The 25,979-nt window shown below is 46.0% G+C and overlaps 1 protein-coding gene across 1 annotated transcript in view; it reads right to left on the reverse strand.

Moving 5' to 3' along the window:
• Positions 1-25,979, reverse strand: part of PIGT (phosphatidylinositol glycan anchor biosynthesis class T) — a 324,961-nt gene that overhangs the window by 230,285 nt on the left and 68,697 nt on the right. The window contains exon 2 of the mRNA XM_069652141.1: positions 24,132-24,309. Coding sequence (XP_069508242.1) covers positions 24,132-24,309 — 178 coding nt within the window. The remainder of the gene's footprint in view (positions 1-24,131; positions 24,310-25,979) is intronic.

Genomic DNA, 25,979 nt, shown 5'->3' on the forward strand with positions numbered 1-25,979 from the left:
TGAGCAAAATGTTAAATTCAATCCTTGGACCTTTTTCTGAGCAAAGCTCTCAAATTAGCCAGACTGGATGTGTCAGGAATTGGGGCTTGAGAGCAGCCAGGAAAAGTAGAGGGCACTAGAAACTACATTTCCCAGCAGGCTTGGGGGACACTAGTCCTTCGCGCTTCGTGCAGATTAACAGCTGAAGGCTGATTGCAGTTCCTATTTCAACCGCCGGCCGCCATGCGCAGGTGTGGCTTATTGAGGGTATGCAGCACGGGCCGTCGCAGCGACTTTCAGGAGGAACTTCGGGGAGCTGGGGAACGCAAAAGGAATGCTTCACTACATTAATTCCGGGCTGCGGCAGTGATCTTTGTCCGGACGATTCAACGCGCTGCTATGTTGGGTCTGGGTATTCTCCCATGGGAGGCCCGGTCCGTCATTTAAGTGCTGGGAAATCTGATACGGGCATGTTTTGATGTATAATGCGCTCCTTTTTCTGCAGGCTAAGCAGCACTGGGGAATCAGCGGGCATAATGAGATTTGGTGGATTTAAATGACATACACAGCGAAGAACAACTCGGCAGAAGCACGAGAAATCCTCCTGTTTGAAACAAAGAAATATCGATCATGGCTAAGGACCTATCGCATCAATCGCTACCAGCAAGATGCAGAAAGAATGCTCCAGATCATGGGTTCCAGAAAAAAAACACGTTTTCTGGGCGCTTATCAGACCTAGCGGCACAGAAACAAAGCCTTAACCAACGCGGTCAGCGGGTCAAAATGTGTGAGTCACTTCAAAAAGCTTTTTGCTCCGTTAAAAGGTTATACCCAACCAGACAAACAGTGGGCCCTAGCAATCTGGGAAGACCTAACCGAAAAAGATGACATCTCTAGAGTGATAAAGAACTTGAAATCATCAAGAGCGCCGTGCCCTGATGGTCTTACCAACCTTGACCTAAAACTACATCCGGAAGAATGGACGCCTCTGATCGGCCAAATTTTCGCCCGTTGCAAAGCTACAAAATCAATACCTACTTCATGGACATCGGCGGTAGTCGTCCCCATTTTCAAGAAAGGTCCAAGAGAAGATCCTTGCAACTACCGCCCTATTGCCCTGCTGGACACGATAGGCAAGGTGTTTGCTTCACTACTCCTTACAAAATTCCAAAAATGGGCCAAGTCATCTCGATGCGCGAACCCCTTTCAAACGGGTTTCTTAAAAAATGTCAATACCTCTGAAGATCATGCTCCTAAATATCATCAAGAGCAAAGTTAGAGCTGGAGCTCCAACAGTGTATGTGGCTTTTGTGGACCTCACCCAAGCTTTCGACTGGTAGACCAGTGAAAGCTCTGGGAGAAACTTGCATCCTGGGAGTGCCCTGACTCTATTCTGGCTCCCACAATGGCACTACATACGGACACAAGAATGAGAGTACGCCTGAGTCGCGAAGGTCTACTCTCGGCTGAAATTCCATCATTCAGGGGCATCAAACCGGACTGCCCTTTGGCACCCTGCATTGTTTATTGCCTTTTTTGGCGATTACAAGGAGGCTTCAGAGATGGTCTGTGCTTTTCCCCCAAAAATTGGGAAAACAGCTATGTCTTGCCTACTATATGCAGACGACGTGACGCTCTTTGAAGCCCGATTGGACAGTTAGATAACCTAATGCTATACACAAATCAAAACAATCTTGAAATCAATATAAGACAGACCAGAATCCTGACTCTCGAAAAAGCACCAAGCAGAACAGCAAAGCCAGGTTAGTTTTTGGGAGGAACGAAACTCGAGTCAGTCACCCACTTTAAATACCTGGGTATAACGATCGACTCCTCTAAATCTGATGTACGGATGGAGCAAGTACTCTGGTCAAAAATGCGTAATCTCACCGCTCAAACCAAGCCGATAGACAGGCAGTACGGAAAGTTCTCACTGATGCTGGCTGTCCATTTCTACAAATCTACAGAAAGATCCTAATGGCTGATGGTAGACTCGTGGACTAAGTGATCTCCGAAGATGCCTCTGACAGCACTTCGTTAAATTCTTGGTTGGAAAAGAAATAAATTATACTAAATAGCATACCTTGTACAGAAAAGGTCCTGATCACCAATCCCCAAAGAGTAAAAACGAAAATGGAGGAATTAGACTGGATCACCACGCTAGATCAAGTATCCAGAAACAAACTCTTGACTCATCTCCCACTGACATCACTAAAAAGAAAAGAGATGACGACATTTGTAAAGAGATTCCCTGATAAAGCTCTCAGAGGAACCTTTTTGCGAGCAAGGCTGAACCTCCTTCAGACCAGGTCACAATCAACCACAAACTAATGCAGACTTTGCTCTGTAAACAATGAAGCGGAAACCGTAAAACACATGATGATGTCCTGTCCAGCTACCAGAGAGGCCCGAAAGATCTATGTCATGCCACTCTTTTCAGATTGCGATTTCCGTGAAGAGCCTTGGTGATCTCGACTTATTTCTGGTGAAAACACCAGATGGACCATTGCAGCAACAACGATTTTGGAATATGCAATGAGAAAACTGCAAATCGATTAACACTGAGATTAACTAAGAGAAAACAGAAAGCCACACTGGTTTTCGCCATATTCACAATTCTTCACGAACTTTAGCATCTTTTGTAAAAGCCTAAATTGGCTAAACACAAAAAAAATAATAATAAACGCAGAATTGTGCAGTATGAAAATTGCATTCATAATTGCCTAAACGCACGTTCAGTATCACGTTCTGTTTGGAGGAGCATTACTGGCAGCATTAAGACTCTATTCCACGTTTGCGATTTATGTTTGCTTACGCTTGCCCACAGGGCCATGCGTGTGTCTCATTCATGAAAGGAGTCATTCCCGTGTATGTTCCATCTCGATTGCTTTAGTGAATAAGTGTGGCAATGTCCCAGTGTGCTACATGTTACTTGTACTTCCTTAAGGTAGCAATATGTTAAGTGTTACTCTGAATTTACATCCACATTTCATGAATATATAATCTATTTTGTAAAAGGGGACGTTATGGTTAATTTGGACTAACACCCTATGCAATTCAATGAAAAACCTTTGTTAAAAAAGGGACGTTATAGTTGCAAGTAAAACCGAAAAATCCCAGAAATTTGCCAGTTATGGTAAGCTAAGCAACCATAACTCCCACCACCAACACGCACTGCTAAGACTAACACCCAGGACAAAAAAGGAGGCGAGGATTCGTCCAGGGGGAGCAAAGTTATAAGCCGCCCAAAAAGTGCTCTTCCTATGGGATGAGCAACTTAACCATAACTACATGGCCGCTACCGCAGGACATGTAATGCTTCATGTGTCAAAGTCTGATAAAAGCATTAGGTTGTGCAAGGAGGTACAGGGCAGGAATTGGATGCTAAAACAAACATAAGAAAGATGCATGTAGGAAACTACTGAAGTCTACAGGCATTATTGTGCACAGGTGTTGCGATTGGCTGGTGCTAGGAGTGCTTTTCTATGCGTTTTGTTTCTTTCCTTGAAAACTCCTTACCCTGTTTTCCGGTTTTCCCTAATATCCCTTCCCTATCCACAACCTCTCCCTAATCCCTCCTCCCCCCCACCCCCCCCCATTGGCTGCCACGTGGTACCCTATGATTCTAATATCAGGAGCCCGTGCCAACCACGGGTGGAGGGGTCGATCTATTCGGCTTCAGTGGTTCGGGGGGAGGGTGTTGTACCCATACCCCTCTTGTGCGAGTCTTGACAGGATGAATACATAAATAGAAAAAGTCCTCTTCTAAATAATTGTCTTTTTAATCTTGGCTCTGAGGAAAGTTCCTTTCTTTGGGACAAGAAGTTGAAAGATCACCAGAAGTTACAATAGATGTTAAAGCAACACTTCCAGGCAATGGTCCTGAAAACCTTTTCAAGAGGGCAATACTTTAGCTTTATAGACCTAACCCGAGGGCCGTACCATGAGGGAAATGAAGACCGAGCTAAAAGGCCAGATCGCTGACAAGAGAAAATTGGATATCAGTGGTAGTTTACCTTTGGACTGGTCTTCGATTGGGAGGGCAAGATAATTAGATGCACCACTCTAGAGGAAGCAAAACTGTTGAGCTTAATCTCCAAGATTCTGCAGTGATTTGATGAAATAATTCTAGTTGATGCAACAAGAAATCAATCGTCATACAATGCTGCTTGGAATTTCTCTCAATGATCCAGCTCTGTAACAAGAAATTTGAAGCCCATTCTTTTACGAACATGTCACTAGTTGCATACTTCAAGGATGGGTAAGTGCAGATTCACTTGCTTGTTAGAGACAGATGGGATGTGACTTTGGGCTTCATTTTGACAATATTAAAGACGTTTTTATTCGCTAAGTAATTCCTAGAAACCCAGAAGGGCCCCGGGATGGGACTGAAGCCTGGGGTATCAAAATATCTCTCTACACTTCTTGGGTTTTCTCCCCCAACCATGGGACTTCTCGCAGCAAAGCAAGTTCTACCATTACATGGTTCTTAATGATTTTTGATAGTGGCTTTGCATTAATGTGTGGCAGTCTGTCACGGACAGCACAAGGAATACTCAGTCCCTACAAAAGTTTAAGGGTTATTAGCATTTTAGAATAGAACGTTCTCCATCATCAAAAAGCACTTCTTCCCTGACCAGGCAGTCTAAGATCCCCATTCATAGATACAGACCGTCACCCCGAGTATGCTAAAAGGCTAAATAAACTGATTAAAGCCTAAAAGCAGGTAGCCTTATCCCTCTATGCTCCCTCAGGGACATTCCAGCACTCCCTACTCTATCAATGGGCTGATTTTCTAATAGAAAATGTGATCATGCCTTTCAGACATTCGGTTCAACGTCTACTTTCTCTCATGCCCACGTCTACCTGTCCCTCTCACTGTTTAATGGTCTTCTCTCACGCCTCTCCTCCTTCCGACTCCTCCTTCGTTCCCTTCTCATCTGTTCCTTCGCTCCCACTAATCTCACCATCACCCTTTGGTGTTACCACACTACTACTCCCTTTTCTGCACTACTACACCCTCTTCCTCACTATACTCCCCCACCCCACAATTACTCCCTCCTCCACAATACCTCAATCACTCTCCTTCCAATCACTTCCAAATACCCAAGTCACTTTTTGCACTACCTCACCTAACCCCACACGTTACTCTTCCAAGCACATTCACAGAGCAGCACTACTACTTTAATTCACTAAACATCAGCTCACCTGCTCCAAAAATCGCCATCACTTGCCAATCAACAACTTTCCTCTTGCTGGTATTCAGCGCCGACACATTCACCTCTTGTAAACGAAACACAACCTCCTTCTTCCTGGGGGCTGTTTTATCCCTCTCCCTGTCTGATTGTTAGTCGGTCCACAACCAATTGAGCCCAGTCTCCCCTGCCCAGGGGTTATCCAAATGGCACAGACTTGAAATTGAGAGTTAAGCCCCACCTCTTACCCCCACGCAGGACAGCAGTATAACAATGGCAGCCACATTCTGCATTGTCTCAGTTCCTGTTAGAGGGCCCCTTCTGGGCTCCCCCTCCTAATGGTAAGTGAAGACCCATTTGGGGTTTCTACCACTTTTACAAGTCTCTGGTAGTCAAGGGGGCCGCAAAGTAATCCTCTTCAGGTGTCTTGCAGCTAGCATATGGTAACATGGTTAATGTGTACTGCTATGGTCTCACCGCTTCTGGTGCCTCAGACAGCAGGGGTTGTACGTATGATGATGTTTGCAGGGATCGCTTGCCCTCCTCTTGTTTGTCGGGATGTCTCCTAGTCACTTCTCTATTGAAAGGTATGGTTCTCTGTATTCCTGCAATTAGAAGAGAACATTCTGCCATCATATTGGTCCCCAGCTGTCGCAGTCTACCTTGGGGGTAGGAATGGCTCTCCATTTCTCTCTGCTAAGCCTCCCACCTTCGAGTGAGAGGGGTTTCCACCCCACTTTATAACAGAAGAGTACTGGTCTTGTTCACATGTTAGGGAGAATTCTCAGAAATGTGCTAATTCCCCTCTACCTTAGAAAGCCCCAGCTCTTTTGCTGGACTTTAGGACTTTTAATTTCTAACCTGGAGAGGACGAGACCACCCCCCCCCCCCAAACCCCCCTTCATGTATTTTTCTGTGATTTAGACCGTTTCTTTCGACTTTGGAGTATGACGAACTCCACAGGCGGCATCTTTGCATTGTGACCATCAGGTCCCAGCGACGAAAGCCTACCGGAGCAGACGAATAGCCGAACAGATCGCCCAAACTAGTTCACCCAGCAGTCAATTGCAACAACTACGGAGTAATCTAACCTGGGGTGGGGTGGGGGGGGGGGTGAATAAAATAAATTGTCAGGATTCCTCCGGTTCCCTTCTACTCCTCGATCTCTCAACTTCTGGAAAACCTGCAATAAATGCATCTCAGGTTAAACATGGCACTAAATGTATTCCACACTTACTAATAATATTTCCTCACTTCCCTGCTAGATTACCTGCGGTTTTGAGAAAATTATGATTTCCTTGCAATATGCTTCACTGTGCTTTGTGGTTGCTTCTACCCTCAGCTTCCTGCTCAAAACATGCTTTTAGTTCTTGCACCTATGCTCCTGTTCACTTCTTTTCAAAAATACTGCTGCTCTTTATTTACATGAAGGGCTCTTCTATGAACTGTAATTCCTAACCTTTTAGTTTATTTAAAACATACTTTTAATATTTTCAATATTCGTTTTGCTTAGTTTCCTTCTTAACTCAATTTATCTCCACAAAATTTGCTGTGTGCCTCTGCCGTACTTCACATTGACTGAAACGTTTGCATGCGTGCGCAACACTGTTTATATTTGGTTCCCGAGTAGAAATGAGGCTTTTTCAATTGAAACAGACGCGTCACTCCACCGCGCTTGTCAGTTGCAGCGTTTAAGAAACAAAACGCGCCGAAACTAACAGATTTCAAATAAGAAGGTTGCGCTGAACTTCCTCCCTTCGCTGCCTCCGTGGACGATACCGGAGTTCAAAGTCAATCGCTTTTTATTTCTTCAGCATAACTCTAAACAAACTTCTGAAGCGACTCTTCATAACATTACGCATCGCTGGGTCCATTCCTCTAACAGCCCGATTTGAAAGACAAGCTTGCAACAAAAAAATAAGGTAAATAATGCCACGATAACGCTATGAGCTCAAGGCCTTGCAAAATGTGCACGCGTTCACTAAAGCAATAAAAAGACGTGCATACTTATTCAATACCTTCTCACACTTGCTGCTTGAAAGTACTTAGCAGTTCAGATAGAAATAACTTCTAACTATTTACAAGAGAGGATGAATGCTGCTCTGACATACAGTTCTTCATCTGTTACCATTTCAAAGACTACAGTTCAATTAACTTCCAGTTTTTGTTTCAAGTAATACTTCAGAGAATTTCTCTGGAAATCTTACTCTAATAAATCAGTCACTTCTTGTAGTAGTCTCTTGGTTGTGATTTTTTTTTATTTCACCGTGTTTTCTTTGGAGCTTCAAATTCTGAGACCGCATGAGAAGAGCTTGAATGAAAGGCAGTTTAGAACCTCTCCTGGGGTTCCAAACTGCATCACAGTGAACTCCAAGCCAATCACTGCTGCGCAGGAAGTTCTCCATCTTGAACTGGGACAATAGTAGCTGGCTGATATCATAGTTAAGGACTTTTTGTAGTGACATCCAATCCAACCCTTCTTAACTGTAACAGCTACTATCTGTACCTGAACTATCACTGCCGAAACTCCATGTGCTTAATCCCCTTGGTTACAGGAATGCATCCAAAAGGTGATTGGCCGGCTGGCTTTCCGGCAAGGACAGCCACCCTGCTGTGCGATTGACAGCTAGGCTGGAATGAATGGGAGAAACCTGCATAAAAGGCGAGGCTTTTTGGCTTGGAAGGCAGAGTCGACCACTGAACGAAGGAATCTGAAGAAGAACTTGGAAGAGATGCCTGCTGCAACTCCTCGACCGTTGGATTGCCTGGTGAAGCCCTGCTCCTGTGATGAAGCCCCGAATTTGTTTAGATTAGAGAAGCCCTGCAAGGATGACTTCTCCCCTTGGGTTAATATGGTGTAGGTACATTTGGTCGAGCAGGAGGTCTGCAATCATGGATGCCAAATGTTCTGGGGACCATTTTGTGTGGACTAGTTTCAATGTGCTTGCCCCTTATCTGAAAAAACACCCTTCAAGGACTTATAGATCTCAATTACTAAGAATTAGGTTGAATTTGGCCCCAACCAACAAAATAGTGGGCAGGCGCCTTAACATCCTGCAAGATCAAAGATTATGCCGCCATTGTAAGACAGATTGAAACTCTAAAGCACCTATGTGTGGGGTGTCCTAATTTGATATGTCTCCGAACTCAAGCTTTCTCTAGGATAAGGTACTCATTGGAAGAAGATTTGGAGAGGAACATTTTAAATTGTAATGAACTAAGTTTGAGTATAAATGTTTTAGAATTTTTAAAGAACACTGCAATACTTTTTAAAGTTTTAGTTTACTGCGGGACATTTTCTCCGTTTATGTGATTTGGTGAATTCTATGAAATGGGTATTTTGTAATGAACTGTATAATTATGCATTTCTGGTTTTACGTATACTTCTTTTTATGTAATGTGTTAAAAGTACAATTGTACTGTGGAACACAAAATAAATTATCCCAAAAGTCAAATCGTTTGGATATCCCATCAGAGCTGGCTGTACTTCCACTGCTGCTGGAACCGAAGCGCCAGGGAGAGGAACATCAAATCGAGTGGATTGCTTTTAAGTCTGACCCAAGCACCAGGAAGATTCCCCTCTCCCCCCGCCCCCCGGACTTCCCTGAAGCAGGTCTGATCAAGCCTGGACCACCTCAACAGAGTGCTGGACCCCAGATGCGAGGAAAGTCTGTAGTGGTATCCGAGAACCGCAGAGTTAGTTGCTGTCGGACGCGAGGAGCTCAAACCACTAAGTGCTGCCGAATTGAAGTTTTCCCATTGCTGCCGCTGACCTTCCCATTGCAGTGCAGGAGTCCCAAGAGGTCCTCCCTCTTGTCCCCACGACTGAGGTCCAGGAACAACAGGATCTGCAGAGCTGTACAGGAACAGAAGCCAGCTGGAACCATTTCTTCTAACCAAAAGGTACAGTTAAGAGACTTGCCTCTTGTTGTGCAGCCTTACTTGTTCTCAGTTGAGACTAGTCTTGGTTGCCCTTGCAGAGTTGTTTACAGTGTTGCCCCTCTCAGGCCTCCCAGCTTGTGGCCCTTCAAGTGAATCTTATTTCTAAAAACATTGTGCAAGATTTTTTACTTACCTGCAAAGAAGACCTTTAGCTCGACTATACTTTGCTCAACTAACATTGGCTGTTCTGGCTCCCTGAGGGACTCCTCATCTCCGGCTCTGTGCCTTTACCTTCCCCCGGGAAAGGGGTACAATTACTGTGCATTGGAAGGTTTTAAAAAGTACTTACCTGTTTATGAATTATTTGTTAACCTTTGTTTTATTCCCATAGCTAACCTTTGCACCAAACTCAGTATTGCTCTAAATGTACCAGTGATAAATCAATGTCCACAGTGTCCTAGCTTTTTAAGTCACCTGAGGGTGTAGGAAGTGTCTGCGTGCCAGCCCCAATGGGCATCATCTGATTTAGATAAACAGAGTGGGTTTTGAATTATATTATACATGTTTTGCTCCGTTTTGAAGGCTTATATAACTGACTGTTAAATTAATAATTGTTTAAATCAAGAAACCTTTAGTGTAAGTGTTTATTTGAATAACTGTCACTGTGAAACTCTGTTACAACCCTACTGCTCACATTGACCCCTCTTAAGATAAGCCTAGCTGCTCAGCCACACTACCAACCTGTGTAGTACCGACTTATACCAAAGGTTGGGTTCCTATTGCCAGGAGGTCAAGGTTGATGTAGTCTTCCAAAGGACACTACACACAATCTTGCCTAACATCACACAACTACCCTCTATTCTACTACCTCCATCCACTGCCCACCATTTGCCAGATATCATCGAGAGAGGAAGTCTACATTTGCCCATTTGGTCCCAAACTGATGTTAGACTTGAAAGGAAATTAGCTGTAAGGCCTGGAACCATCTCGGAATTCTCTGCCTTGTATCCTTTTTACTGGCCAACGAGACCGATGGAGTTTGATCTGTTACCAAGCAGAACTGTTAGCCAGTAAGGTAAGAGCACAGGCTGTATCCAGCCCACGTTATGGCTAAATACTAGTTCAATTAAGGGGCTGTTCTCCTGAGGAAACAACTTACAGCTGATATGGCAGTAGTTTGTCATTTATGTAGTGCCTTTATCCCACTAGTATGGCCGCAATGCGCTTGTGGGGAGGAGGTGGGGCTCGAGGATGAGAAATGCCCTCGGGGGGCTGAAGTCCAAGGCATAGGAAGTTTGTCAGAAGGGTTAGAATGAGTGTGTGCATTTGGCCAAATAGGGACTTCGGTGGGATGGCCAAGCCCCAGTAAGCTACCTATGAGGTCAGGAGAGTGCGCAAGAGACTTGTTATGTGTCCAGCTAGAACAAATTTATTGTTCGACATAGCTGCATTCTAATGCCAGAAATGTTGTACGAATGTGTGTGGTTGTGCCTGCAGCTTGTGTCCACCAAAGTGGTGCATAACTACTCACATTGAGCCTCAGTTGGAGCTTTGCTTTTGATGTGGCTATGGAATCAGTTTGTCCGGTCTGCTCCGAAATGATACTTTACTTTGCTCTGGATAATAGACTAGGAGGCACAGACTGTTGAGGCCTATGTGTCATGAAGGAATGCATGAAATGGGGAAAGTTTCAGGTAGCTGGAGGGAACAACCAGGTTTTGGGGCCTTCACAAAGGAGAGGCGGTCCGCATCATGGTGGATGCTGAGTGGAAGGGAGTTTGAGGGTGGAAGCTTGGATGGATAAAGAGGCTCCTCCAACTCTGGTGGAATTGAAGGGGGTTGGAGGTGGGCACAAGGAGGAGTGCAGAGCCAGATCTAAGGTTCCTGATGGGTTGGTAGCGTGTAAGCTTGTGCTGGAGGAATTCAGGGCCTGTCTTGTGGATGGCGTGGTGAGTAATGCTGTGGGTTGGAGTGTTCCGTTGGCTTTCTAAGGGCAGGAGCGTTGAGTTATCTGGTTGAGAGGGCAAGGAGGAGCCTGGCTGCAGAGTTTTGGATCAGTTGGAGCTTTGAGCCGATAGGCGGGAGCGCCCAGATAGAGGGAATTGGCGTAGTCTAGGCAGGAGTGGATGATAGCCAAGATTGCTGAAACTGTTAGGGTAAGAGAGAAAGGAAGATTTGTCTAAGGATGCAGAGGTTGAAATGGCATTTGTCTGGATACAGTGTTTATGTGGTAAGAGTGTTAGATCAGAGTCCAAGGTGCATCTTTACTGAGTTGGATTCTACAAGCGGGGCTCCTAGCGAGGGTGGGTTGTGGGTAGTGCGCTTTACCGCAGAACAGGAATTTGGTTTTACCAGGATTGAGGAGGAGGTGGTTAGTCATCCAGTGATCGATTTCAGAGAGGCAGAAGGCGAGGTTGGGATGGGATGGCAGGAGAGGAGGGTTTTACAGCCTAGAGATTCAAGGGAGCTGACCCTGCTGTGCCTCACCATCCCTCACTCAAACCGATACAAGAAAAGATGTTGTAGTTGGTTTTTGTGTGTGAGGCAGAATGTGTGATGTCACCTGGAGTGTTTGGTGGGTCAGTGTTCTATGGGTTCCAGGAGCGACAGTTAGCCTGTTAGCTGGCTAGTTGGATGTCCAGTGTTTCAGTACTAAGGAACTTAGATGGAATAGACCCAACTACTACTTACCTGGTGTTCCTGCGTAGGACTTCAGAGAGGAACCCTACTTACCTTAAGTCACTGGTGACAAGGTCGTATTTGGTGGCAGGAGTACAGTACACGGTATCTGAGAGCCACATCCATCCGGGGAAGTGCCAGCCTACCCAGGACCAAGAGGAATTGGGCCAGGGCTATCTTGCAGGCCGGGCAGAGCAGGGGTAGTTGCCAGCATGGGCGAGGGCCACTGAGGGTGGCCGTAGAGGCGTACTGCCTGGGTAAGCAGTGCAAGGAGAGCAGCTGCAGGAGGTCGGCCCAAAGAGGTGGTCAGGGCCCGTAAGAGGAGCTGTCAGACAGGCAGTGCTGATCTGGCCTACTAATTGGACGGTGCAGGCGAAATAACTGGTGGTGTCAGAAGTTCTGGTCGGGCCTGTTCGCCGGGTGGCGCGGGCCAGAAGGAGCCAAGATAGAGCAGAGCAGTGGCAGAGGCTGGCGACCCCAGGTCCAGGTGTTTGTGGGCCTGGCCGAAGGGCACACACAATGTCTGCAGGGTGTCTGGCCACAGGCAGGTAGGCTTTCTGTGCAGCTTTTCCAGGCGTTTCATGGTCCAGGTGGAGAGAGGAGTGCCTGACAGTGTGCCCGGCAAGGTGGGTGCCATGTGGGTAACAGGAATCGAGTTGCTGGCTGTCATGAGTGGTGTTTCATGGCCTGAGAGCCAGGGGGTGGGGCGGGGGAGTCCTTGACAAAGTAGGTGGCGGCAGGTCAGTCTGAGTGGCTGCCTGAGTGGCTGCTTCTCACCAGTCACAGTCCAAGTGCCGAAGTGGAGTGTGAGGGGGTGACCGCGAGGAATGGGGCTGCCAGGAGATGTTGGGCACTTTGCAGCGAGGAGGTAAATGAGGAGGTGGAGCAACGTTACGTGTCCATGTCAGTGCAGAAGAACATGGACGGGCATAGCCACGCCGAGTGGGGGAATGGAGTCCATGAGCATTGTCATCGGGATCCCGGCCGCGTTGGTCCTGCAGATGATTTTCAGCTTCCATCGCCGCGCAGAGTGGAGAAAAGGCATCTGTGAGTGTTATGGGGGTTCTATTCATGTCATCTTTGCGCATATGGGGGTGCAGAGAATGCCCAGGAGCAGCATGCAAGGACAACGGTGGGTTTCGCTCATGAACGAGAGTGGTGCAAGTCGGGGGGCCACGGCTGGGCACAGGGGTTGTCAACTAAGCAGGTTTCAGCTTGAAGGAAGTGACAGTTTGTGAGGAGGTGAATGACTACGTGGAGCAGGGTGCAGTTTGCTCCATTTGTTCGGGTGAACTTTTTACTGAGGAGTTTTGCGGGTTTATTGCCTCTCTTTATACGAAGACTTAAGGGGCTAGTGTCATGTCATGGGGAGGCCAGTAGTCAGTGTTATGGTTCATGTTGTGGTCTCTGCGGTTAGTGTATTGTGTACTGGGGTGGTCACAGGTTTTGGGGGCCTGTTGGTCAGAGGGATTAAGGTTTATGTTGTGGCATCTGGGTACCGGGTGTCGTTCTTATGGTACTTTGATCAATTGTTTTTTTTTCAGGTGGGTAGCTTGGACATGAGGGAGTGGTGTTTCCCAATTTGCATTATTTTAGGTTTGCATTGACATTTCTCTACTGCCGTCTTGTTTTCGGGTGAGAACAGACATTCCATGGACATGTGGGTGCAGGGAGCTGGTTACCTTTTATGAACCAATGCATCTGGATATTCTGTGGACGAGTGGGTGCGGGGGGGCCTGGTTGCCCTTTGCAACCTCATGCATCTCTCAAGATGTGCGATATATGTTGGTTGTGTTTTGTTTAGTGTTTATGTGTTTTGTCCATATATTTGGCACATGAAAAAGTAGGGTGTAGTGCTGATCTGGTTGAATGCCTGGTGGGTTTAGCAGTTAAATGTTAAAGGTATTTGTACCGCACACCATCACCAACGGAACTGGTCCCCAGGCGCTCTGGCGGATCTGTAAATGATAAGGGGCGGGGGATTGCTTAGTAGGGTGAAGAGGGAGTAGGATAGTGAGAGGAGTGGTGTTCTGTTGGCAGCTTCAACTCGGTGTACACCGGGTGCTGAGCTTTGGTGCGGGTATTGGATTGGTGTCAGTCCGCGTGTGCTGTTGCTCCGGCTTGTGTTGTGAAGTGCGTGCGGCTTGTTGTGCGAGAGATGGTTGTGTGAGTTTTTTGAGTGAGATAAGTATGCAGAGTTTGAGTTTATATTGGTTAGTGGGTTACATGGCCTTTAGCATGCTAACATTCACAGTTTTGTCTAAGTGTGGCACTTGTTGGCCTTCACAATCCCATCTAGGTGCGGTGCAGGCTAGTGTTTAGAAAAACTGTCTAGGTGTGTGCATGTTAACATTCATAACTTAGTCTGGATGCTACGCAGGCTGGTGTTCACAATTCTAATTGTGGCACATGCTAACATTCACATTTCATCTAGGCGCGGGTATGCTATCCTTCAATCAATCATATCAAGATGTGACGCAGGCCAATTGTCCACAATTCTTAGTGTGGGCTGCGCTAGTCTTCAGGTTTCGCTTTGGTGCGGGCATGTTAATATTCAGAGTCCTATCCAGATGCGACGCAGGCCAACATTCACAAATCTATCCAAGTGCGGGCATGTTGACATTCAGGTTTCACCTAAGTGCAGGCATGCTAACATTCAAGGTCCTATCGAGATGAGACGCAGGCCAGTACTCAATTCCATCCAAGCGTGGACATGCCAACATTCACAACTCTATCTAAATGCGTCTGCTGGTCTGGATATGGTCCGTCCAGTACGTACGATTGGGTGAGTCACTTGAGGGCTTTCGATTGGGTCAGAGTATGTGATCAGTCTCTGGAGCCTTCCTTTTGTGGCTTTTTTCCATGATATCTTATGCTCTGTCAAGTGGTTGGTTCTTTGGTTTGAGTGTTTGTCCAATTTGAGAGTGGCCGATGTTGAGTTATATTTATCTTTCTTTTAATGTCTGCGCATTCTAGTGCGTCTCTGTTGTGGTTACGCTGTGAAGAGCCATGATTTGAGGAGTTTGCTGAATGCTAGGTGGTTTGTTGTGTTCCGTATATTCTTGGTAGGTCGTTCCAGGTTTTGGGTGCCTGGTGAGAGAAAGAGGATCCTCCCGAGTTTTTTTCTATTGTAGGGTTTTGGTTCCAGACGTATGTCGGTGCTTGATCTTAGTGTTCTTGTCGGTTGATGTAGGCGTAGTTTGTCGATTAGGAATTGTGCGCCTTGTTTGTGTATTGCTCTGTGCGTGATGCACATGGACTTGAACTTTATTCGCTGTTTTAGTGGTAGCCAGTGTAGTATTTTTAGCGCAAGTGTGATGTGTTCTCTTCTGGGTAGCTTGAGGAGGAGTCTGGCTGCTGCATTTTGTATGTGTTGCAGTTTTTTAAGAAGTCGTTCGGGCATGCCCAGGTCTAGGCTATTGGCATAGTCTACTCTGGACAGGATCAGAGCGATGATGTTAGTTGGGTGTTGGCAACGGTTGCAGTGTTCGGTTATTGCAGAACTCTGGGTGGCTTCTGTGGGTTCGAGTTTCTTCGGCCCATCTTCCACCATACGCCTGGTTTCTGGTGTGGGTCACCGTTACCATTGTGGTTTAGGTATGCCCGGGTGCCACTTAAGGCGCATTGTGGTGGTTGACTGTCACGTGTTGGGCAGGGGGAGGTGCTTGGTACCAGTTGACGGTTTGGGTGTGTGTGTTGTTTTGGGTGTTTGTTTAGTGGGTTCAGTGGGGCTGTTGGTTACAGCCATGGTTATGACTGTCGGTTGAGGTGCTGTCTATTGTCGGGGGGGGGGGGGGGGGGGGCAGTGAGGTCCTGTCTATTTTCAGTGAGGTGCTGTCAAGTCGGTTGCTTCTGGTTACGGCCACGGGTTAGGGGCTGTGGGTACAGTCAGGTGTGACTGTTGGGTACAGTCAGTTGGTTACAGCAGGGTTGGGGGCTGTTGGTTACCGCCATGGTTATTACTGTCAGTTATGGTCTATAGTCTGCTGTTGGTACAGCCAGGTATGTGGCGTGCTTGGGAGGTTGTTCTGCTTAATTTATGCTTGGTTCAAAATGGCGCGGGCGCGCAATGCATTCTGGGAGCGCTCGGAGCCATGTTGGATATTTTCTTCACTCCGCAGTGAAAGACTGCACACATTTTGCTGAAGTGTTAGATTCACAGTGCTCAGAAACATGCTTTTTTAAACTTGGTATGCAGTCAAGGCCATTTATGCTGGGAAAAGCTAACGTTATGACTTGCTACTGTTCTCCGTGGGGCATGTTCTTAGAGCAGGGAGGCCCTGTGTTCCTGGGGGGGGGGGGGGGAGCTCTCAATTGACCCAGCTGGCAACTGACTGCTATTCCTCAACTGCGCAGGTGCAATTCCAGAAGGTTCGAGAATGAACTCCCCTATTGTAGAGTTCCTATATATGCAGAAACCCGGAGGGGTCAGGTGAGACTTCAGCCAGAGAAGGACGCTCCGTCAGCACTCTCTTCCTGGCTGCCCCCGGAGTCTTCCAGCCGCTTCTGGACGAGACGAGGACAAGAATTACGCTCACAGTAATGCATTTCTTTAGACTTCTTTACTTCTTCTGTGATCTATGTCCATGTTAGTTTTATGAGTTATTTTTATGTACTTGTAATCTTTTGAATAAATAGCCGTAAAGAGCTGATTATCTTCTAAAGAGTGCGTGGCTGTGAGTTATTGTGTCTGTCTGTTTATGGGTTGAAGTATTTGCTCTATAATTGCATTGGTGATTTATGGTAGTTCCGTGCACTTTTCAAGGGAGAGCAATACAGAGGTGCACGGTGGTGTTGGTATGGGTCAGCTGGTGGGTACAGTTGTGGTTGGGCCACGTGAGGTGCATGGTACTCCTTGGGTTTGGTTAGTATGGGTGAAAATGTGATGGTGGTGTGCGTGTATGAGGTGTGTGCGGCCTTTATGGGAGTATGCTAGGGGTGTGGTGCTGTAGTTGGTTACAGCAGGTTTGGGGCTGTTGGGTACAGCCATGGGTACATCCAGGTGTGACTGTCTGGTACAGTTGGTTGGTTGCTGTTTACAGCAGGTTTGGTTGCAGTTTTGTTGGGCATGGGGGTCGTGTGAGGGGCATGGTACCAGTCAACTGTTGGTTATTTTGGGGTGCATGGCCCCTAACCCGTGGCCGTAACCAACAGCAACCCACTTGACAGCACCTCACTGCCCCCACTGAAAATAGACGGGACCTCACTGCCCCCCGCCCCCAAAAATAGACAGCACCTCAACCGACAGTCATAAGCCTGGCTGTATCCAACAGCGTATAGAGTTCAGCGGTTGTCACAGTTGCGGTTGATATAGGGATTTTGGCTTTGCTTGAGGCAGCAGGGTACCATGTGAGATGCATGGTGGTTTGGGACATTTAGGGATGTGGGTTACAGCGAGGTGCATGGTGGTGTTGGTTTAGTATTTAGGGATGTAGTGGCAGTGTTGGTGTGCAAAGTGATGAGGAGTGGATGTGGGTGAAGGTATTGGCAGGGTGTGGGTCACAGCAGGGTGCAACGTGAGGCTCATGGATGTAGCTCTCGGAGGGCAGTGTACTGTACTCCTGCCAGAGAAGAATCCTACTTAACTTATGTCAAAAAGCAACTGGTATAGGCGACTTGGGAATATGGTGGTACAACATTTTGAGGACTTGGCAGTCTATCCAGGCTGCTGGTGGATTTTTGATTCCCATTTCATAAAATTGATAACCAGACACCATGCTAGGGGTGAATCACCTGGCTACCCTGCGAAGATATGCAACCTTTTCTCACGAGGCTATTGACAGGGATTCGACAAGATACTATCTCACAAAACTCTGCACTCTGCTTTAACGAGATTCATCCTCTCATTGAGAAACATACTCCCGGCATTGGAAAATACCAGGGCATGGGAGGGGATTCCTTGGGTCGAAAGGCGATGCTGCCTGTGTGCCGAACAAGTGGAATCCCAAAAACACATACTTACAAATTGTTCGGCACTTACAAGGGAATATGAGAAGGGATATGTTAAGTTCAGAATGCAGCAGGCACATCAATTCTGGAATACGATCTTTGGGGCAGAGTCGCATGTAACTGTAGCAGCTGCATTCCACATTTGCCGAGGGCCTTGAAAAAGATTGAAAGGGGTAACAGACCCTGCCCAAGGCCAGATACAACTAGGATAGTGGCTGGACTTGCATATTAGCTCTGCAATTTGTTCTTGGTTTCTTGAATATGAATGAAAACTAGTAATTTTTAACGCGTTTTTATTTAAAGCTAATGTATGAAATGTTTGAAACGTTTTTTAATTTTTGTATACATTTTAAGTGTAAAAGGTAGACAAGTTCTTCCAAAATCACACTTTTTTTGGGAATGTTTAAGATGATCTGAGTCATCAGCGTAGTAGCAGGTTAGGTCATGTGAGTGGATGAGTCAGGGGAGGGTGCTTAAGGAGAGGTTGAAGATGGGGGGGGCAGTGAGGCCCCCGCGTGGCAACCTTTTGGAGACAGGGTCGAGGGGGAGGCGAAAGGAGGGAAGAAAGTGCATTGTGAGCAGTTATCAACGAAGGACCAGATCCAACTTGGAGCAGAATCCCTGATGCCTAGAGCATGGAGTCTGTCCGTGAGAATGAAGTAGATTTTCCTTCTTGAGTCAATTCTCCACCTTTGCGAGTCCTCACACATTTTTTGATGGACTAATGGAATTTTGGACTGATTTGAGTGAATGAGAACCTTTTTTCCACACGGATTAATCTACTCTAACATTGGGAACCCTTTTGACCACTTTTTGGTACTTTTTAAATGGCCTTCTGCTTTCCTCCATGTTTTCTGGCGTCTACATTATATTATTGCAGTACACAGCACTTTGTGCAGTATTTTCTGGAAGCTCCTTTTTTTCATAACATTTTATTGGGTTTTACAAATCAATACAACATTCACAAGAATGCATTAATTGATAGTTGCATCACAGTTAAGTGTCTCTCGAGGTGTTTGATGGGTGAGGGGATTGTCGGTGATCTTGTTTTTCATTGTCCATGATCCGTTTTGTTCGTGGGTGGATGCGAATCCTGTTTTTGTGGTGCTTTAAGTGGGTTTTACCGTTTAATAAAGCGGGCTACATTGGAGCCATCTTGTGAGTGGAGGTCTCCTGGTGAGGGCAGGGAATTTGGCTGCGTAGTCCATGAATGGGTCCCATATGTTCAAAATGATTCCCGGGTCCCAAGGTATGGAGAGACCAGAGATTTCTTTGATGTGTTTTAATATTTCTCTCCAGTATGCCTCCGCCTTCGGGCAGGTCCATACCATGTGGAACAGCGAGCGGAGACCGGGCAGCCCCGCCAGCAGGTTCCAGGGGTATTTGGGTTCGCCTTATGGATTTGAGCTGGGGTGACATAGTACCTATAACAGAGTTTATATCCCCCCTTCCCTATTCGTAATGCATTGAGAGCCCATATTTTCCCCCACTCTTCCACCTCTATTTCTCGCCCCAGGTCCTTTTCCCACTCTAGCATATATCTTTCTTTTTTTGCGGGGTCTGCTCTAACTAGGAAGCGATAAATGGCCAAGGTCCTACCTCTTCTGGTTGGTGTTGTCAATGAAAGTTCAAGCGCTGTTAGCTCTCTAGAGCATTTTTCTCAGGTTACCCTGTGTGATAGCCAGTGCCTGATTTGGGCATTGCGGAATCTCTCTCGTTCCCCCACACCGAATTTTGCTTTGCATCTCTCGAACAAGATGGGGGATCCTACTTCCAGAAAGTCGCTAGTTTTAACCAGACCACCCACTATCCAGGGTTGAAAGTCAGATGAGGACATTCCTGGTGAGAAGTTGGGATTATTCCAGATGGGGGTTAGGGGACCCAGAGATCCATGTACACCCCATTTCCGAGCTGCCGATTTCCAGCATCGGACAGTTGCAATTGTATTTAGGAGGGGGCCGCTGTTTGCTTGTGGTTTTATGTTTGGCAGGTGTGGGAGATTGGATGGTGCGGTCGGGCACCACGCTTCTTCGATTAATGTCCATTTTGGGGAATCTTGTACCCAGGAGAATGCATGTGATAGTTGGGCTGCTAGAGTGCATCTAGCCAAATCGGGTACTCCCAGCCCTCCCTGTGCTTTCCCCCTTAGCATCTTAGCATAATTAGTTTGCCAATTCGTGGTCCGGTCCCCCCCCCCCAAACAAATTCTTGCATTTTCTTTTTTATGTTCTTTAGGGCCGGGCCTGGGATATGAATTGGTAGAGCTGTGCAGTGGTATAGGCATCTGGGAATTAGATTCATTTTAATGGCAGTAATTCGCCCGAACCATGAGATTTCCTGTTGCTTCCACCTTTTAAGATAGTTTTGAAGGTCATTGATTAGTTGCGGGATGTTGCTTGAGTACAAGTGCAGTGGGTCTTTTGTAATATGTACCCATGTCCCTCCCCGACTCCGGGAGGCAGTCCTCTGATCAGATGTTGCCGGAGGGTGTGACACTGATTGGCGTCGCTTAGTGTGCGGGGCTGGTGTGTTCGCTGATGAGCAGGAGAGCTTGCTGAAGGCATTCGGCGGCCATAGTTTTTAATTTGCTTGCCTTTCTCCCCTACTGCGAATCCTCCTTACTGACGGTTGCGGCGGCCATCTTGGAATCGAGCGGGTCCCGATTGATAGAGGAGCCGAAAACATGATAATCGGCCGAGGCACGGGAACCCGCTCGAGCGATATCTTTAGGAGAGCTTCCGACATGATATGGTTGAATTGCAGCTCGTAACGGGGTCTAGGAGAGGCGATGTTAGGAACGACGCATTGGGCCAGACAGGAGCTCCTAGGAAGCCATGCCGTTGGCGGCAGCTCCGAGCCACGCCCCCCGGAAGCTCCTTTTTAAAAAAGGAAAAATTGTACCTGGGTTAACTCCCATTACCAGGTCAGGGGGGACACTTTTGTCACTCCTATTTTATTTTATGAGATCAGCACACCCCACCTTATGTGGACTGCTGAGGGGAAACATGCTCTCCCTTTTCACACTGTTCCAGTAACTTAGTGACAATTACAAGTTCATCTGCCAGGCCGGTTGCAGTGTAGCTTTTTGCAGACTTTTGTAACAGGCTGCCTTCACAGCTGCGGAGGGGGGTCACCATTTGCCTAAAATGGTGGCTGTACTTTTCTAATCCCTGTTCATGAGGACATGTTCTTACTTGAGCCTTCTTCCACCTGCCTGGGTGGGGAAGGTCCTGATGGATCCTTTGTCTGGTGGGTTGCCCTTGGAAAACCAGCCAGTTACCCCACAAACTTGGGCCTGGGGAACTTTGGACACCCCTAAAAAATACTTGCTAGTCAGGGCTGGACATCGTCATCTTTTTTACTAATCTAAACAGCTGATGAACCAAGGTGTTTCTATGCCACTCTGCCTTAACCGCTCTTCAATGCATTTCTGTGCCTCTGTAATTCGAGGCCTGTTGGGCTTTTAACATCTCTGCACCCTATTTTCGGTACTAGTGTTTCCACTGCATCAGTTTTCTTACTCCTCTTGGCTACTAGGCCGTCTGAGGAGTTTGTGCTTGTACTGTGCTGTGCAGTACCTCCTCTATCTTCCATCCTAACCTCTGCCGCCCTATGGCACTCAACACCTCCACTAACTTTTCTTTTTTTCCCTCCAGGATTTTATTTATACATTTAATATTTTACATCGACAATACAATATAATACATACAATCATACAATGCTATAATAGAATGCTCTACTTTTCATTGATTCAAAATAAAATACAATAGAGCATTTTGAGCTAAGCAACTAAACAAAGTAAGTGTGGGTATACATTTGTTTTCGTGTTTTGGGTGTTTAAGCTTGATTTCATAGATGTCTAGAGAGAATGTCCATCTCAGTCATGCACGGACGTAATGACATGGAACGCAGCATTGCGGCCGATGACGTCACAGAGGCACATGCTAGGACTTATTTCCACCAGACCAATTAACCTTAAGGAGATCGCGCATCAAATTAGATTCTCACAAAATGGCATGCGGTACACAGATATTCCTTCACAAAATGTAAGCCAAGATCCACCGAAACAAGAAATGCAATAGATCGATGTATGATCCGATGTGGATGGCTTTACTATTTGTCTTTGCGATTTGTCTATTTTAACACCTGTCCTTTAACAAGTGGGATGCCACCAAACCAACCAATCACTGGTGATCATGAGAGAAACATAGGCTATGCATCAGTTGTCTGACAGAAGCCAACCTACTAGAAAACACCAGTGCAATATCCATACCGTAGGCAGCATATTTTAATTCATTCCAGAATTAGATAAGCCAGTGCGTGCATCATTCCATAATTCCCACCAAATGCTCCCCCCAGTCTCCAGGTACTGCTGGTCCAATATTGCCACTAACACTTCCCCCTTCGATCACCCTAGCCCACATATGTCCCCATTCAATCCCAGGAAACATCAGATAGCACTTAGCATCTTTCTCACAGGCTGCTTGGAACATTGGAGTCCCAGTTTACCTCTTTCCATAATATTGCAGTGCCACTATAAGCGGTTACACCTCTTCTGTTTTATATCAGATCAACTATAAATCCCAGGGGGGGCGGTCATGGCTCAGACTTGGAAAACAACCCTCCTGCAACCTCCCTCATCCCCCCCCTAAGCCCTCCTCCCAACACCCATGGTGCTCAGAGGTATTTGGTAAACCTTGGCCTCTGCCAGGGGGACATTGATGATCTCTCTGAAACACGCTCCGCTTCGGCTCCCTTGGCTCGAAGACTCTCAAACCACTCACGAAATGCCTCACCTTTAACACAAGTGGAGTGTCTTTGATGTGATGTTAATATGGATTGGGTGGCTACACACGCAATCCACCACACAAACGGAAGGGAGGGCTAGTTCACTATGTGCCTCTACCGTGGCATTTCCGGCCTTTGACTGGGTATATACACACAGAATAGAAGGTCTATGAGTAAATGCAGCATAGGTATATAAAAAGCGGTCATAATCTGCAAGTTATCAATATTAGGCCAAATTATCCTTAAAATATGTGATATTAACTTACTCCAACCTCCCAACATACCACAAATTGAAATGCAAGTGACCTAATAGGGAAAGAATAAAGGGGGTTTGGCCTACTTAAAAGGACCAAATCCCACACAACCAAATTTGAAGATGCAGTTTCTGACAGAGTACAGCAGTTGTTTGACCCGGGCTGCACACCATTTACCTCATTTAATTTGAGCCTGTTAACATCCTTGCTCCAAGTCTTGAAAAACAGAGCTCCCATCTTTATTTTTACAGAATATTCTCCTTCAATGTGTATAAAAGGTCTGGATCTTCTTTAAGAGTGTGGACCAGAAACCCTCCATGCCCTTTCAAACTGCATTGAATTTGAAGGAAGGTCCAGGAGAAGACTGATCACAAGGTATTGGAAAGCTCTCAAATTGCTCCTCGCACCTTTTTCCAGGGAAACCTGTGAATCTTAGGTTGCATGTCGACTTTGGTATTCAGTTACAGCATTATTTCTCTGGTAGGCCTGCAGCATGATTTTCTGCTGCCCCCATGTTTGGTCTCCTGTCTTCCAAATCCAAGATTCTACCCTCCGTATCTCCCATGCAGAGAATGACTGAAGTTGATTTTCCATCCACCATGTACCTCTTGGATGACCATTCATCAGAAGTAACATCTTGTTTTCGATCATCCATGTTTTCAATTCTACCCATGGTGTCAGGAAGGGATGTGGAAGGAAGCATATCTCCCCTACAGTCAGAAGCTATTACTTTTCCCCTTTCTTCCACTAGGGATCTTTTAAAAAATGTGCATAAAATTAAAAGCCGCACAAATATTTTTCGAAAATATGGCAAATTTGGTTGTGAACAGGGATCTAAGCTATTTAGTGCACGAAATAGCCTTGTAACATGGATGCAAATGAACATTGTACACAAATTAACAGTGGAAAAATGAGGTGATGGCACAGGAAGACGTACAATACAAAAAACTTGTGAGTGAATAAACAATACCCATTTCTCTCCTGTGAGACACTCATTAACTGCCTTCTTAAATGAGTTGAATGAGCTCCCGATTTTGAGAAAAAACTGTCATGCCTTTTCAGTCAGTGCTTATATACTTACGGATAGTTTCCCTGTGTCTTTGCAGACTGCTTCCACTACAGGTTTTCAATAGCGGGCTATTATTCATTTACAAAAAAAAAGTTTGTTGATTGGAAAGCGTTTTTCCACATACTTTTTTGGCCCCTTCTTCAAAATGTGATAAATCATTCATAAGACTTTTATAGTGTGTAATATTGTGAGTCAACATCATTGTATGGACTTCAGTGCAAACTTTGTGTACAGCAATCTCCTGCCTTCAGGAAAGACTACCACTAGTACTTCTTGAAAGGAGGTGGAAAAGTTAAACAAAAAACATAACTAGGCAATAGGCCAATTTATACTCACTCAGTGACAGAATCCTGGAACCAAACCCAGAGTTCTGCCCCAGCTGGGGCCTCCAAGAAAGGTTGTCCCCATGCACGTGACCTCCAGAAGCCTTGCGTGAAGGACAAATGCAGCTCTCGGACAGAAAACTTCGAGATCACCTGGCCCAGCACTTTGGGAAACAGTCTGTAGTGAGAAACTAAAACACAACAGATATCAATAGTTATTTTTTTAAAATGATAGAGATAATATAAATATATACACACACACACACACACACACATCACTGTTAACAGGGGGGGGGGGGGATATTATTAACCGGTCTTCTTAAATTGTTTATTGCCAACTTGGCATGAACCCTCTACCGTAGGTTGCTCAGACAGGGAGGTCCTCACACTTCTCTTTCCAGATTAACCTCGAGTTGGAAGAATGGCAGATAAACACATGGGAGGCTTAATGGTTCAAATTTTTGACTTAGGACCAAAAAGACCTCAAGGGTGAGACTTTAAAAATCAAGCCCAGGTCAGTAATGATCCACATGCATAACAGTTTGCTTAACAGCATATGCATAGAGAAGGTGATCTCAGACACATACAGCTACCATGAACTATTTTTGACTCCTAGGCCAAATTGGTACCTTTCAAACATGTGTCATTAACCAGGAGTATTTGAGAATGTTAATCAAGAAGAATTCGAGCACATCTATTACACATTTAAAGATGTTTCATACAAAATGGACAAAAAGCATCTCTGGTAGCTCCTGGTTCCCTTGCGGTAGCTCCTGCTACAGGATGATGTCCGTCAGCCAGGAGCTGGTTTTAGCTCCTGCTCACCGAATCTCAATTCCAAACCCTGTAATATATAGCTCAAACTAGGACAAACACCTACAACATCTCAACACCATATCTGCAGATCTCTGGAAAGTTCACTTAACAGCTAATCCCAGTAAATGTCTCCTTGCCAGCAGTTCGGTAGACTAAGCTATTTTGGGAATAGGAAAGTACTACCTCAAGAAGTTAAACGATACAAGTCCGACATCCGATAAAGAAGGACGTACTGTGTTAAGATTGGTGTGCCGCCAGTTTATACCCACATTTTCTGAAATCACTGGTCCTTTGAAAGATCATTAAAAGAAAAAATGCCCCAATATTGTTCCATGGGAGGAAAAGTCCCAGAGGTATTTTGAACAACTCAAGGGAGCTCCGTGTACCCAGGCTCTCCTGGTTATGCCAGACTTTTTGAAAGATTCCATTCTACAAACATATGCCTCCAGCATCAGACTAGGCACAGTGCTGTCCCAGGTGGAAAACAGAGGAAAAGACCACCTTCATAAGATGGAAGCTCTAACCCCAGGAAATCAATTATTCCATTATCGAGCAAGAGACATTAGCCATAAGATGGGCCATGTACAGCTTGGAGATGACAATGCATTGCTTACCGTAAAATCATTTCTGATGGTTGTATCTGCTTAGATTCACATGCTGTGCATAGTCCGACATCCAGTGGTCACTGCGGTGTATTGCATTTTGTTTTTCGTAGTCGAAAAGGGGATGTCGACAAGGCGTGTCTGTAACACTATCCCTATAGTAACGTGCAGTGTACCCACAATCCCTCACGCGTCGAGGTCCCTCTGTTTGTATTTTTTCTGCCCTGAGGGAGCATCTATACGTGAGTGAGTACAGAAAAGAGAGAGATGTAGAAAGATGTCTATGTTCCTTCCATCCGAGCGGGGAGGAAGGGTGGGCGCATGTGAATCTAAGCAGATACAACCATCAGAAATGCTTTTACGGTAAGTAATGCATTGTCTTCTGATGTTTGTTAATCTGCTTAATATCACATGCTGTGCATAGACTAGTGAGCAGTACCCGG

This window comes from Ambystoma mexicanum, chromosome 3p, assembly GCF_040938575.1.
Source record: "Ambystoma mexicanum isolate Mex_15411 chromosome 3p, UKY_AmexF1_1, whole genome shotgun sequence".
NCBI lineage: Eukaryota > Metazoa > Chordata > Amphibia > Caudata > Ambystomatidae > Ambystoma > Ambystoma mexicanum.